This window comes from Spermophilus citellus (genome assembly GCF_964194105.1).
Source record: "Spermophilus citellus genome assembly, chromosome: 1".
NCBI classification, from domain to species: Eukaryota; Metazoa; Chordata; class Mammalia; order Rodentia; family Sciuridae; genus Spermophilus; species Spermophilus citellus.
The window spans coordinates 192,693,061-192,707,348 of record NC_138182.1 but is presented as its reverse complement, the minus strand read 5'-3'; the positions used below and the strand labels follow the sequence as shown (position 1 = coordinate 192,707,348).

The following is a 14,288-nucleotide window of genomic DNA, read 5'->3' as shown; positions in this document are numbered from 1 at the left end:
TGATGAAAAGCTGGTTAATACACAGCCTAAAATAATACAGACAGAAATCAATCTGTTTTCATTAATCACACAATTATCACAAATACAAAATTGCTAAAATAGATGCAAAATACATTATCTAATTTCTGAAAAGCATTAATGGTTAATTTTTTAAGTCTAAAAATTGGATGACTTCAGATAAATCAAGTAAAATGACACTAAAATTATCATTTAAAAAACCGTGGATTCAAAAAATAAACACATAAAACAAAATCATATATCCTTTTAAAACCACAAGTAAAAATCCTTTTCTCCCTCTGCCTACCAATATGAGTCCTCCGTGACAGGAGATAGAGAATACCGGAAGATTTCTCATTACTACAATTGGTCAATAAGTCATATATAACAAATCTTTGAAATATCAAATGCATCATTTATAGGGCACAAAAGGGAAGGAGAGAAGCTGTCGATCATGATCTGGTACTTAAAAACAGTGAATTAGTAAAATCCATCAACTGAAATATTTTACAAGCTATCTGATTCAATGAATGAAAGAAAAGCAAAATAATTCTTCTACAATTCACATGCCTATCCAGTCAGCTAACAGCACATTTTCTCAATAATGAGGCAGATCAAGAAAAGTTGAGAGCTCCACAGTAATGGAGGCTGAGGATGAGTGCTGATGGGGCTGGGTTCTGGTTCTAGCTTTAGCTTTGCCACTGACTCGGGGTCTAGGTCTGGGTCCGGGTCTAGCAGCCTGAAACCTGGACGCCCTGCTTCAACCCTCCAGGCACGGACAGCCTGCATACAGGCAGCTGGTTTGGAGAGCTTTAACACCTGGAGCTAGTTATCTTGCCTGGGGTGGAGTCTTTAAAGCCACCTCCTCCTCCCAGGGATCCCGCCGCACTGGCCAGGCCTCCTCCATACAGTTGAAACAGGTTGACAACCATTAACATGGGTTGCAACTACAGGTAGCACTGGAAGCAGACTGGCTCCCGGACATGCCCGGTGGAAGGAGGGGCCCTAGTCGGCAGCAGCTAAACCGTTCAGCTTTACCTTCTTTACAGACTTTGGTTGGTGGGGGCTGTGGCAATGGAACAGACTTGAGAAACAGGAATAGTAGCACCATTGGCCTTCCAGGTCCACCTATCACAGCCTTAATCACCCCAGGTCCTGTGCATCATTGCCAAATTCCTGACTTGCTTATGGATGGGAGCCTGCTTTTTGAATTTCTTTTCTTCATCTACCTTTTGGTTGCTCTGTTCATTCAGTACATCAACATCTATAAAACCGTGTGGTGGTATCCTTACAATCATCCTGCCTTTTGTACTTCACTGAATTTTCATCTCATTATCACCTGGCATCGTTCATCATGGTGATGCTCGCAAGGAGGCTTGTGTGGGCCCTCATCTCTGAAGCCACCAAGGCGGGTGCAGCATCTATGATTCACTACATGGTTCTGATATTAGTTCGCTTGGTGATTCTCACTTTGTGTGGATGGGTACTTTGTTGGACCCTAGTCAATCTCTTTCGAAGCCATTCAGTACTTAATCTCCTCTTCCTTGGCTATCCATTTGGTGTTTATGTTCCTCTCTGTTGTTTCCACCAAGATAGTAGAGCTCATCTTCTTCTCACAGACTATAACTATGTGGTACAGCATCAGCGGGTAGAGGAAAGCGCCTCAACTCTGCCCCCTATCTCCAGACCTCATTCGAAATGAGGTAGAATGTCTGAAAGCCGATTTCAACCACAGAATCAAAGAAGTTCTCTTCAACTCCCTCTTCAGTGCCTACTATGCTGCATTTCTCCCTCTGTTTTGTAAAGAGTACCCAGTACTATGACATGCGCTGGTCATGTGAACACCTCATTATGGTGTGGATCAATGCTTTTGTCATGCTTACCACACAGCTGCTGCCATCAAAATACTGTGATTTGCTACATAAATCAGCTGCTCACCTCGGCATATGGCAGAAGCTAGAACATGGGTCCTACAGCAATGCTCCACAGCACATTTGGTCAGAAAATACAATATGGCCTCAAGGGGTGCTGGTGCAGCATAGCAGATGTTTATACAGAGCCATGGGGCCTTACAACGTGGCAGTGGCTTCAGATGTATCCCATGCCCGCTTTTATTTCCTGTTTCATTGTCCATTAAGGCTGTTAAATCTACTAATCCCTATTGAGGGCAGTGTTGTCTTCTACCAGCCCTATTCCTTGCTGCGGTTAGAGAAGTGGAATCACACACTTTCCATGGCTCTCATCCTCTTCTGCAACTACTATGTTTTATTTAAGCTCCTTCGGGACAGAATAGTATTAGGCAGGGCGTACTCTTACCCACTCAGCAGTTATGAACTTAAGGCAAACTAAGCTGTCTCTCAACAGCGAGGGAGAACTCAGATAAAAATATTTTCATACGTTCTATTTTTTTCTAGCGATTTTTATAAATATTTAAGATATTTTATATTTTGTATACTATTATGTTTTGAAAGTCGGGAAGGGTAAGGGATATTAAATGTATCTATAAACAAGGTGATGTGATCTTTCATGTGTTAGTACATTTGAATAATACACGTGTGAGAGGTATGCCTCTCTAGTAAAAAGATTGATTTGTTTGTAAAAAAAAAAAAAAAGAAAGAAAGAAAAAGAAAAAGAAAAAAGAAAAGTTGAACCATCAGGAACAAATGAACTCAGAAGAACAAAGTCCTAGCTTCAACCATCCACAAGAAAATTATCAATTTCTTGTTCTTTCTAATTTCTGGGTTTTAACAAGGCATTAAAAGCACTTTAAATGAACTTTATAATACCAAGAAATTGGGGTTTTTTTCTCTCTCTTTGTCTTAGACAATAGGCCCTCACTTTTGTTTAGCTAGCTAATCCCCTTATCAGATTGTAGTATGGCCACAAGCTTGGTGTTCTCTCCCTAACATGCATTCTCTTCTTTATAGTATGGATAGGCTGAAAATTTTTCAAATCTCAGTTGTTTCCCTTTTAATAATTCCATCTTCATTTCTCTCTTCTCATATTATAACTATAAAGAGTCAAGAGGAAATATGCAGCTTCTTAAAAATTTGCTTAGATATTCCTCAGCCAAAAATCCAAAATTGTGGCTCTAAAGTCCCATCTTCCACAAAATACCAACATGAACACAATTCAGTCAAGTTCTTTGCCACTTTATATAACCAAAATTGTGATTCAGTATCTGGTGAGGGCCCAATCATGCTGTCCTTTTACTGCACATAGCAGGAGTGCAGGGTCTCTTTCAGGACACTTTTATAAGGTCACTGTTCCCATCCATGAGGGTTACCTCACCCCAAACAAATCTAATCACTTCCCCAAAGCCTCACCTCCTACTAATACAAAGGCCTTGACAATTAGGATCTCAACAAAAAAATTTTGAGAAGTCAGGCTGAAGTTGTGGCTCAGTGGTAGAGCACTCGCTTAAGACGTGCAAGGCCATGGGTTCAAACCTCAGCACCACATAAAAATAAACAAGTAAAATAAAAGTATTGTGTCCAACTACAACTAAAAAATAAATATTAAAAAAAAAGAATTTTGAGAAGTCAACATTCAGATCATAATAGCAACAGATTAAATGCAGAACAAATTATGAGAATCCATTAAGCCAGACACTGAAGATATTAATACACATGTAACAAGTTGGGGGAGGGGTCACAATCACGTCATTAAAAATATTTTACTAGACACAGTGACACATGCCTGTAATCCCGGTAATTCAAGAGGCTGAGACAGGAGGATTGCCAAATTTGAAGCCAGCCTCAGCAACTAAGCAAGTCCCATCTCAAAACAAAAAGGGTGCCAGGTGTGGTGATGTATACCTAATCTCAGCAACTTGGGAGGCTGAGGCACCAGGATTCAAAATTCAAGACCAACCTCAGCAACTTAGTGAGATTCTGTCTCAGAATAAAAAAAGGGCTAGGGATGGGACTCCGTGTTAGCATCCCTGGGTCTAATCCTCAATACCCAAACTAAAAATAAACAAATAAGGCCTGGGGCTGCAGTTCAGTGGCAAAGCGATTGCCAAGCATGTGTGAGGCACTGGGTTCGATCCTCAGCAACACAAAAATATAAACAAATAAAATAAAGGTATTCTGTCCATACACAACTACAAAAAATAATAATAAAATAAACAAAATAAAGGCATTCTATCTACAACTACAAATATATATATACAAATAAATAAATAAATATATATACATATATATATATATATATATGTAGTTGTAGATATATAAAATAAATAAAATAATAAAATAGAAAAAAGGGCTGGGGAGTTAGCTCAGTGGTAAATCACTCCTGGGTTCAATCACTGGTACCAAAAAAAATTTTTTTTAATTTAAATTGTGTTTAATTCTAATTAGTTTAAGTACATAGACTTGTTATTAGTTTAAGTACATACCTTATTGAAGAACATAGCTCTAACTTAACTAAATTTAAAACACTCATTTAAATCTACTGTTGTCATTTCCTCAAGAAAGTACTGCTAGCCTGGCTAGGTATTCAAGGCCAGCCTCCACAACTTAGGAAAACCCTGTCTCAAACCAAAAAATAAAAAGGCAGAGCACACCTGGGTTCAATCTCCAGCACGATGGTTGGTGCAGGGGTAGAACATATGTATTTGTATTTGTCTGTATATGTATTGCTAAGGGCAATTTAAATTGGATCAAGTCTTTCTGAAGTGGTTTGGAAATACCAAAACCCATAAAGGTACACTCCTTGAGGCCAAAGAATCCATTCAAACAATTCAAAACGAGAAAAGGGCCAATGAACAAAGGTTTATTTTGTAGCAGTACAATATTGACAAGCTAGCTAACTCAAAATGTCAAAAAAATAAAAAGACCATTAAGTTAATATATACACACATACTGAATAACTACCTCAATATATAATTATAATATAAGAGGGGCCAGGTTGTAACTCAGTGGTAGAGCACTCGTCTAGCACATGTGAGGCACTGGGTTCAATCCTCAGCACCACATAATTAATTAATTAAAGGTATTATGTTAAAAATTAATAATAATAATAATAAAGAGACCATCATAAACAAATTTCCAGTCACTTTTGTTAGCAGACTGGTTCTTCTAGCCGATTTCATTTTCCAAATTCTTACTAACAGCGTTTTTTTTGTTTATTTGTTTTACAGTACTGAGGACTGACCTCAGAGCCTCAAGCGTGCTAGACAAGGACTCCACCACTGAGCTACATTCCCAGCCCTTTATTTTATTTTAAGATAGGATCCCTCTAATATGCCCAAGCTAGCCTTAAACTTGCAATTCTCCTGTCTTGTCCTCCTAAGTAGCTGCGATTACAGGCATGAGCCACTGTGCTTGGCATTACCAGTTATTTTTTTTTTTTTTAAAGAGAGAGAGAGAGAGAGAGAGAGAGGGAGGGAGGGAGGGAGGGAGAGAGAGAGAGAGAGAGAGAGAGAATTTTAATATTTATTTTTTAGTTATCAGCGGACACAACATCTTTGTTTTGTATGTGGTGCTGAGAATCGAACCCGGGCCACACGCATGCCAGGCGAGCGCGCTACCGCTTGAGCCACATCCCCAGCCCCATTACCAGTTATTTTTAAATGACATTTTTTTTCCAGACTCAAAATTATCATTTCCTCTGCTTTTTAACCGGGCATTGAATCAAAAAAAACATAAAAAAAAATCTAACAGACTAAAGAGATAGATTTGCCCTTTAAATTAAAAGGGATCAGTAAACCATGGAGCCATATAGAAAACTAGCAGAGAATTTAGCAAATCCAAAACTATGTTTCAGAAGTTCTTGAATTCTCTGAAGTTTCCTAAGCAGTGCACAAAATGGTCCTGGATATCTGATGGGATGGTGCCTACCCCATTTTCCAAACTTATTCAGCCTGTCATGTAAATACTTTCGTTTTATCATGAAAAGGATTAGAAAGCTCTATTTTAATAAAATCAGACTTCAACCCAGTTGTAGCCTACAAGCTGGAAATACAAGTAATTCAATTACTATATGCTTCTCTAGCAATTCTACCTGTAGAATTATCAAAATATCACCAAGCTAATATAAAATTATAATTTTATATATTTAAACAAGGTAATATAAAAAACATATTTTATGAAAAAAATGTAAGACTGATTATTTATTTATGTATTTAATTCTTACTTTGCCAGGGATTAAACACAGGGCCTCAAACATGTTAGGCAAGTGCTCTACCACTGAGCTACACCCTCAGCCAAAGAGGTTTGATTTTTGAAGGAAGGTATAACTTTAATAACTGAAAACTCCTTAGTAAGGGTGCTGCCTTAAATTTTCTTCTTGTTTCTCATTCAAAAATGTCAATCTTTTACATGTAGATATAATTTGTATATCATGTTGGAGTCTACGTGTAGAAAGAAATGCTCAAAAGGTAAAGTCCAATCAATTGAAATATTTACCTTGTTGATGCTGTAACATTACTTGATTCCAGGATGTTTTCAGTTATTCTTAATTGTACCACCTCTGGCACGTCATTTGATTTTTCTGTACCCTCTTCTGGAAGTTCTTCTATATGTTCCAGCTTTTCATCTTCCTCTTCTTCCTCAGAAAGTTCATTAACCTATATGAATAAAAATAAACTCATATGACATATCTGAGACATAACACTTCAAGAAAATTATAAACACAAACTTTTTAAATTTCTTCATTTCTTAAAACCAATCTCTCTTATGGAGTGACCGCCAACTTTTTTACATTAAAAAATTGTAGGTATGTGAATGCATGACCAATGTGATTCTGCAACCTGTATACTCAGAAAAATGAGATATTGTATTCCATGTGATTCAAATGTATGATATGTCAAGGTCATTGTACTCTCATGTATATAACTAATAAAAAAAATTGTAGGAACAGGGTGCAATCCCAGCTACTCAGAAAGCTGAGGCAGGGGAACCCCAGTTCCATGCCAGCCTGGACAATGTTTCTAGACCCTGTCTCAAAATAAAGGCTGGCAGTGGTAGGGAGAGGTACAGTGACTCAAGGAAGAGTGCCTTCCTAGCATGCAAGAGGCCCAAGGTTCGATCCCACAAAACAAATAAAATTATAAACCATAAAAATATATTTTGAAGCAGAAAGTAATAACTGAATAACTACATCACTAGAAACATGAATCAGACTACAAACTAATTAAAATCCTGCACATTGTAGTTAACATTAAGAAAGCTTCATATTCTAACTGGTTTTGTAAATATAATAGTTACAAAAAGAGGGCTGGGTTGTGGCTCAGTGGCAGAGTGCTTGCCTAGCACATGTGAGGCACTAGGTTTGATTCTCAGCACCACATAGAGATAAATAAACAAAATAAAGATTAATGACAACTAAAAATATTTTTTTAAAAAATTAGTTACAAAAGACTTCTATTTTATCAGGTTTCCAGGTATAGTAAACAAGTCATTTTAATACACAGTAAGTGTGAAAATAGAAAGGCACAAAAATTTTGCATTAAGGTATTAGCTATGCTTTAGAAATTGTCAGCAAACTTCTAAATGAGTCAGATTAAATTTTTCATAAATAAATTGGAATTGCAACAAGGAAGAACTTGGATTTTGACCATTAAGCACAAGTTATAAAATGTTTTCCATCATCAAACTGGCTCTATTAGGAAATCATTCTAATAAAAAGACACTAAAATACTCAAGAAGGAAAATCAGTTAAATATTTTTGAATGAGAAATATTTTGAAGTTATCCCAAAGAAGAAATTACCTATACATGGTCATAATATCCATTTGTGGAGAGGGTAACTGGGATTGAACTTGTGGTCACTCAACTACTGAGCCACATCCCCAGCCCTATTTTGTATTTTATTTAGAGTTTATAAGCAAATACTTGTCATTAAAAAACATAAGCAAGAAAGTATACTTTTGGAGGCTATAGGTATAGCTCAGAGGTAGATCATGTGCAAGGCCCTACATTCAATCCCCAGGACCAATATATTTTTTTTTTTAAGTACACTTCCAGTCCATGCTAGCCAAACACAATGGACATATCTAGAATAAATTTAGTTACTACATATATTAGTGGTATTTTACTTGGTGGACATACAAATACAGTTGGTAGAATACTGTCAGAAAGTAAAACTACAACCAAAGAGTTAATTATGCTGATATTCCTAATCAAAAACACATTGACTATCTAAAGTATAACATGATAGTTAAAAAGGCTTCAGAAGCAGAAAAAACTGTAGTATAATATTTCCATTTCATACCTAAGACTTGGAGAAGTTATAGTGGCTAAAAGGAATGTGTGAATATAGATATTATACTACTTACCTCACAGAACTGGATTGAAAGGATTAAACAATACACATAAACACTTCAGCAGGAAGAGAACGACCATCTAAACCATAAGCAAAAGCTCTAAACCATTGGTGTATCAAAGTCATTAGTCAGTAATTAATTTTTAGTGACCCTTCTAACAATTTATGGCCTCATTTTGTAAACTGTTTACTTCATATATAAAGTATATGCAACAGATTGCTAAGTTTGTTATGCTTGTAAATGTCACCCCTCATCTATCACATGTCATGTACAACTGTGATGGGAAAAACTGATAATCACTGGCCTAAGTGGTTATTAACCAAGAAGTTAAGATTTATACACAAAGGAAGCTGGGGATATAGCTCAGTGGTAGAACACTTGCCTAGCATGTTGCCTATGTTCAATCCCTGGTATCACCAAGAGAAAAAGAAAAAGTAATTTATACACAAAGATGAAAATTCAAAATGACAGATCAATTTTTAAAGAATTTGGGCTGGGGTTGTGGCTCAGTGGTTGCGTGCTTACCTAGCACACATGAGGTACCAGGTTCGATCATCAGCACCACATAAAAATGAAATAAAGATTGTGTGTCCACCTACAACTAAAAAATAAATATTTAAAAAAAATTTTTTAAAGAATTAAAATTATCCTTCTTTCTCATCTATGTATTTAATTAATTAGTGAAAGTCAAGAGAATGTACTTAAGACACATTAACCTGGTAACCTAAGCAAGAAAAATACTGAAGGGGAAAATACTGTTTTCACAACTATAAAATGGGAATGACTGAAGCTGAATAATAAGTTTGAATACAACTGCAGAGTATCAAAAAAAAAATAAAGATGGCTTTTTAAACTGAGAATAAATACTTATTCAGTCCACACATTTTTTATATAGATACTACTATTGTAATATGTTACATCACACTTTTTTAAAATCATTTTGTTCCTATAGCCAATAGCTCTTAGGAACTTCAAAGACTACTCCACTATACTGATTACATTATATTCGATAAGTTTTATATAAATTGACATTCTCCAGTATTTTTTACCAATAGTATACTAAGATACAACGTGAACAATATCTAGCGTTTTTTCCTTCTCCCCACATCCAACTCCCAGGCCTTCTAATGTAATTTCTTCTGTAAGAATTCAACTCAATTATTTCGAACAGGACTAAGCATTAGGGCTGGGGCTGTAGCTCAGTGGTAGAACACTTGCCTCACATGTGTGAGGACTGGGTTCAATCCTCAGCACTACACAAAAATAAAGATATTGTGCCCATCTATAACTAAAAAAATATTTTTAAAGAAGAGTAAGCATTAGAATCCTCAAAGTTTTTCTTGATCTTTGCCTGGTCAACTTGACCTTCTTACCAACACCCTATTCTGTTAAGTTACTTTGAATTTGCCCTCTGTATGCAGCAGCCTCAACTTCACTTACGGAAAACCCTCATCCATACTTACATCTCTTCTTTCTTTGACTGCTGTAATTCCCTTCTCTAGGGCCTCGTGAAATGCCTGCTCTCCAGACTCCAGTTTGTGGAGAACGCTGCTACCTGCCTTCTCAAATGTACAAAGAAACATTATTATCACCTCCATCTTCAAATCACTATACTGGATTTGTATTCATTTAAGGATTCCATATAAAGTCCACCTAGACTCTGTGTCATTTTTTAACACTACCTATTAATCATCTCCAACCATCTCTCTCATGTATTTAATAAAAATATCTACCACTCTGACAGGATTTTAACAGCCAAATACTTGTATTAGTGGAATGAAATGCCAAAAGAAGTGCTACATAAATTTTTGCTTCCTTCAAATACAAAATCAGGAGAAAAAGCAAAGCACTGCCAGATGGGCCATGTTTCCCTACATCTTTAAATATGTGAATAAGACATTAGGAATATTTAAGTTAGACCAACTCAAAACACATAAGCAAATTATGCTAAGTGTGAGGATATTTTATTTCACTCATCTACTTTCAGAGAATTACATTATCAGATCATTCTGCTACACAAATCTACTTTATCAAATCTGCTTTAAAAAGACCAAACTTTACAATCTCTACTTTTGTTACTTGCAACCCATTTTAACTCAGAAATTAATAAAAATAGTTAAGAAAATGAATTCTGGTAATTAGCAACATGAGTCAAAGATTAGATTAAATAAATATGTATACACACACACACACACACACACACACACACACATATCACAATCACTTAGGACCCCTGGCACAATCCCATTTACTTGGGCACATTCTACTCAAAAAGCTAAAAATGTTCTTTTATATCCATGGCTAAATCTGCAGAATTCACTCTAACATAAAACAATACATGTTAAGTCAATTTTACTACTGCTTAAAAAATACAAAATCACTGATGCAATACAAATAAGCTACAGATATATTTCAGCAACATCAGGAAACCACATGATAATTACACCACAATATAAAACGTAAGGCATATCTTGTAGATTTTAGGAGTCAAGACATTGGGTCAAATTGGCATCACCAATTTCTCACAAGTCAAATCATCTTCGAAATGTAGAAAATTAGTGACACAAATATGTATATTATTTCACTTTGAACAGCCATTAATTTACTAAAAAAAATGCTGACTTAAGACATAATTTAAGAACAGAAAGGTGACATGCAAATTTTCTCAACAGATGAGATTACTTACAGGCATGGAAATATATTAAGGTTTAAAGCACATCTATCTACTTGTCATCTTCTTGTCATTTTCTTTTAAGCAAGAATAATTTGGATAGTAGTTCTAATCTTTTAGGGGTTTTTTGGTGGTACTAGGAATTAAACCCAGGCAAGTACTAGGCAAGTGAGCTACATCCCCAGTCCTAAGCAAGAATAATTTAGAAGAGAAACATTAGTTCTTTAATTTTTAAGTCAGGAACTATATATATAACTGGAAACTTTCAAAAAAATATATCAAGGAATCCAGCACAATGGTACATGCCTATAATCCCAGTTACTTGGGAGTTGAGGCAGGAGGATCAAGACCAGCCTGGGCAATTTAATGAGGCTGTGTTGCAAAATAAAAAATTTTTAAAAGGGATGGGGATGTAGCCCAGTGTTTGATACCCAGTACCAAAAAAAAAAAAAAAAAGTATCAAGTGGTTGGAAATAATACCTCAGTAGCAAAGTGCTTGCCTAGCACAAAAAAGGCCCTAGGTTCAATCCTCAGATACTTCCAGGAACTGTGGCACATGCCTGTAATCCTAGTGACTTGGGAGGCTGAGGAATGAGGACCACAAGTCCAAGACCAACCTCAGCAACTTATCAAGACCCTGTCTCACAGAAAAACATAAAAAAAAGGGCTGGGGTTGTAGTTCAGTGGTAAAGTGCCCTAGGTTTAATAACCACTACCAAAAAAAAAAAAAAGAAATGTCTAAATATCACTGATTCAGGTCATAAATTCTACCCATTTTTTCACACATAAATACACGTGTATACATACACACACAGAGATTTCATCCTCAGCTTACAGACTGCTATCTGGCGTCTGTTACTATTTCTTTAAAGTCACTGAGACTTGAAAGATGGAGATGGAAAGGCAGAAACAGAAAAAGGAAAAAAAAAAGGAAGGAATTCAGAAGAGAATAAGGGGAAAAGAGAGAAAGGGAAGGAAAACGAAAGATTAAAATGCTCACCTTAAAAATTAAGGAAGGTATGAACCCCAAATGTTAAAAAGTAAAAGTTTACAAAAGAATAGAAAATCTTTTAAACAAAAGCTGTAAGTAAATCCCAGTGGCTCGGGAGGCTGAGGAAGAAAGATAGCGAGTCCGAAGCCAGCCTCAACAAAAGTAAGATGCTAAGCAACTCAGTAAGACCCTGTCTCTAAATAAAAAACAAAGTAGGGCCTGGGATGTGGCTGAGTGGACGAATGCCCCTGAGTTCAATCCCCAGTACCCCACATCCCACACACACAAAAAAGCTATAAGTACTCAGAAATAAAACTTCTAATTCACATAATCATATACAAGAACTATCAGAACGAATGAAAATCTGTATGATGGGGCTGGACATAGACCTCAGAGGCAGAGTGCTTTGCAGGCATGTACAAGGCCTTAGGTTCTATCCCAAGCACTACCTCCCACAAAAAAAAAAAAAAAAAAAAAAGACAATCTGTATAATAAACTATCTTTCAAGAGCTGCTACTTTAATATTGCAGCCAAAGAAAAGGAACCAACCCAAATGTCCATCACCTAATAGTGTGTATCTAAGAGTGATGATGCACATCTATATTTCCAGTTACTGGACAGACTAAAGCAGGAGGATTTTAAGTTTGAGGCCACCATGGACAACTTAGACTCTGTCTCAAAATTACTAAAAAAGAGCTAAGAATATTATTCAGAGACAGAATGCTCCTGGTTCATTCCCCAGTACTGCAAAAATAAATAAATAAAATGTAATTCATTCATTTAAACAAATAGTATAGGCATACAATTTATCATTAAAACCTGGACACATGTGACAGTGACAGCTGGAGTTACTAAATATTATACTAGAAATAGATATAAACCAGAACTGTTCTGAGAAAACCTTTTCAAGTGGAAATAGAACTATAAAATCAAATGCTAAAATTCTATCTATACAATAGAAATTACACAGAGGTAAAAATAAAAGAACACACTCTCTATATACTGATAAGAAAAATCTACAAGACATACTATTAAGTGATATAAAACAAGGTGCAGATCAGTGTAGTGCTATGCTACTTTTCTATTAAAAAACTGAGAGGGGGCTGGGGGTTGTGGCTCAGTGGTAGAACACTCGCCTAGCGCATAAGGCATTGGGTTTTATTCTCAGCACCACATGTAAATAAATTAATAAAGGTCCATTGACAACTCAAAAAAAAAAAAAAAAAAAAAAAAAACCTGAGACAAGGGCTAGGTTGTAGCTCAGTGGTAACACACTTGCCTAGCACATGAGAGGCACTTGGTTCAATTCTCAGAACCACATATAAATAAATAAAATTAAGATCTCATTGACAACTAAAAAAATTAAAAAAAAAAATTTTTAACTGAAAAGATATGTACCCGTATTTACATTAAAATACTCTGGGAAAACATCAGAAATCAGTAGTAGAGCAGGGAAAAGTATATTTTACTTTTTTTTTTAACCAGGTACATTATTATCCATAAAAGAATAAAGTATCAACCCCACCCCAAATATAAATAACTTCATAGTTTTTACTTAACAGAAGTTTGGTGGCAAACCACCTAAGTGCAAATACTCAGCTTCAATACTCCCATTTCAGAAAGGAAAAAAGCAAACAGGATCCTTGAACAGTCTCAACCTAGTCATCAGAGCATAGGAATAACAACAAAGAACAAAAAATAGCTTTAGAAATATATTTTTCTCCCTTTTATTTTCAGGGGAGGGGGTTACTAGGGATTGAACCCAGAGGTCCTTTATCACTGAGTCACATCCCCAGCCCATTCTTCTTTTTCTTTTTAATTTTGAGACCAGGTCCTGCCAAATTGCTCAGGGCCTTGCTAACTTGCTGAGGCTGGCTTTGAACTTGCAATCCTCCTGCCTCAGCCCTGTGAGCCGCTGGGCTTACAGGAGTGCTCCACCATGTCCAGCTTTTTTTATTTTTTTAAATATTTCTTAGTTGTAGTTGGACACAATACCTTTATTTTATTTATTTTTATGTGGTGCTGAGGATTGAACCCAGTGCCTCATACATGCCAGGAAGAGCGCTCTACTGCTGAACCACAACCCAGGCCCACGTCCAGCTTTTTATTCAAATATAAAAAGGTGAGACAGGGTCTTACTAAATTGCTAAAGTTGGCCTCAAACTTGTGATCCATCTGCCTCAGCCTCCCATATCGCTGGGATTATAGGCACGCAGTACCACACCATTTGGAAATGGATTTTGATATTCTAGAGTCAACAGAATTAAAAAATTATCTAACTTAACCTATGAATTTCCAGATGCTTTCCATTAATGAGAACGATTACAATACTATCTTGACCTGTTATTTTTTTTTTTTAAT

At 36.1% G+C, this 14,288-nt stretch overlaps 1 protein-coding gene and 1 pseudogene across 2 annotated transcripts in view; one reads left to right on the top strand and one right to left on the bottom strand.

Annotated features, from left to right (window-relative positions):
- The window catches only part of FAM13B (family with sequence similarity 13 member B), an 80,078-nt gene that overhangs the window by 46,473 nt on the left and 19,317 nt on the right, over positions 1 to 14,288 (bottom strand). Inside the window, exon 7 of the mRNA XM_081284845.1 lies at positions 6,408 to 6,568. Coding sequence (XP_081140971.1) covers positions 6,408 to 6,568 — 161 coding nt within the window. The remainder of the gene's footprint in view (positions 1 to 6,407; positions 6,569 to 14,288) is intronic.
- LOC308644103 (transmembrane protein 39A-like) lies at positions 981 to 2,346 on the top strand (annotated as a pseudogene). Its single transcript has one exon. The product of its transcript is annotated as a transmembrane protein 39A-like (transcript).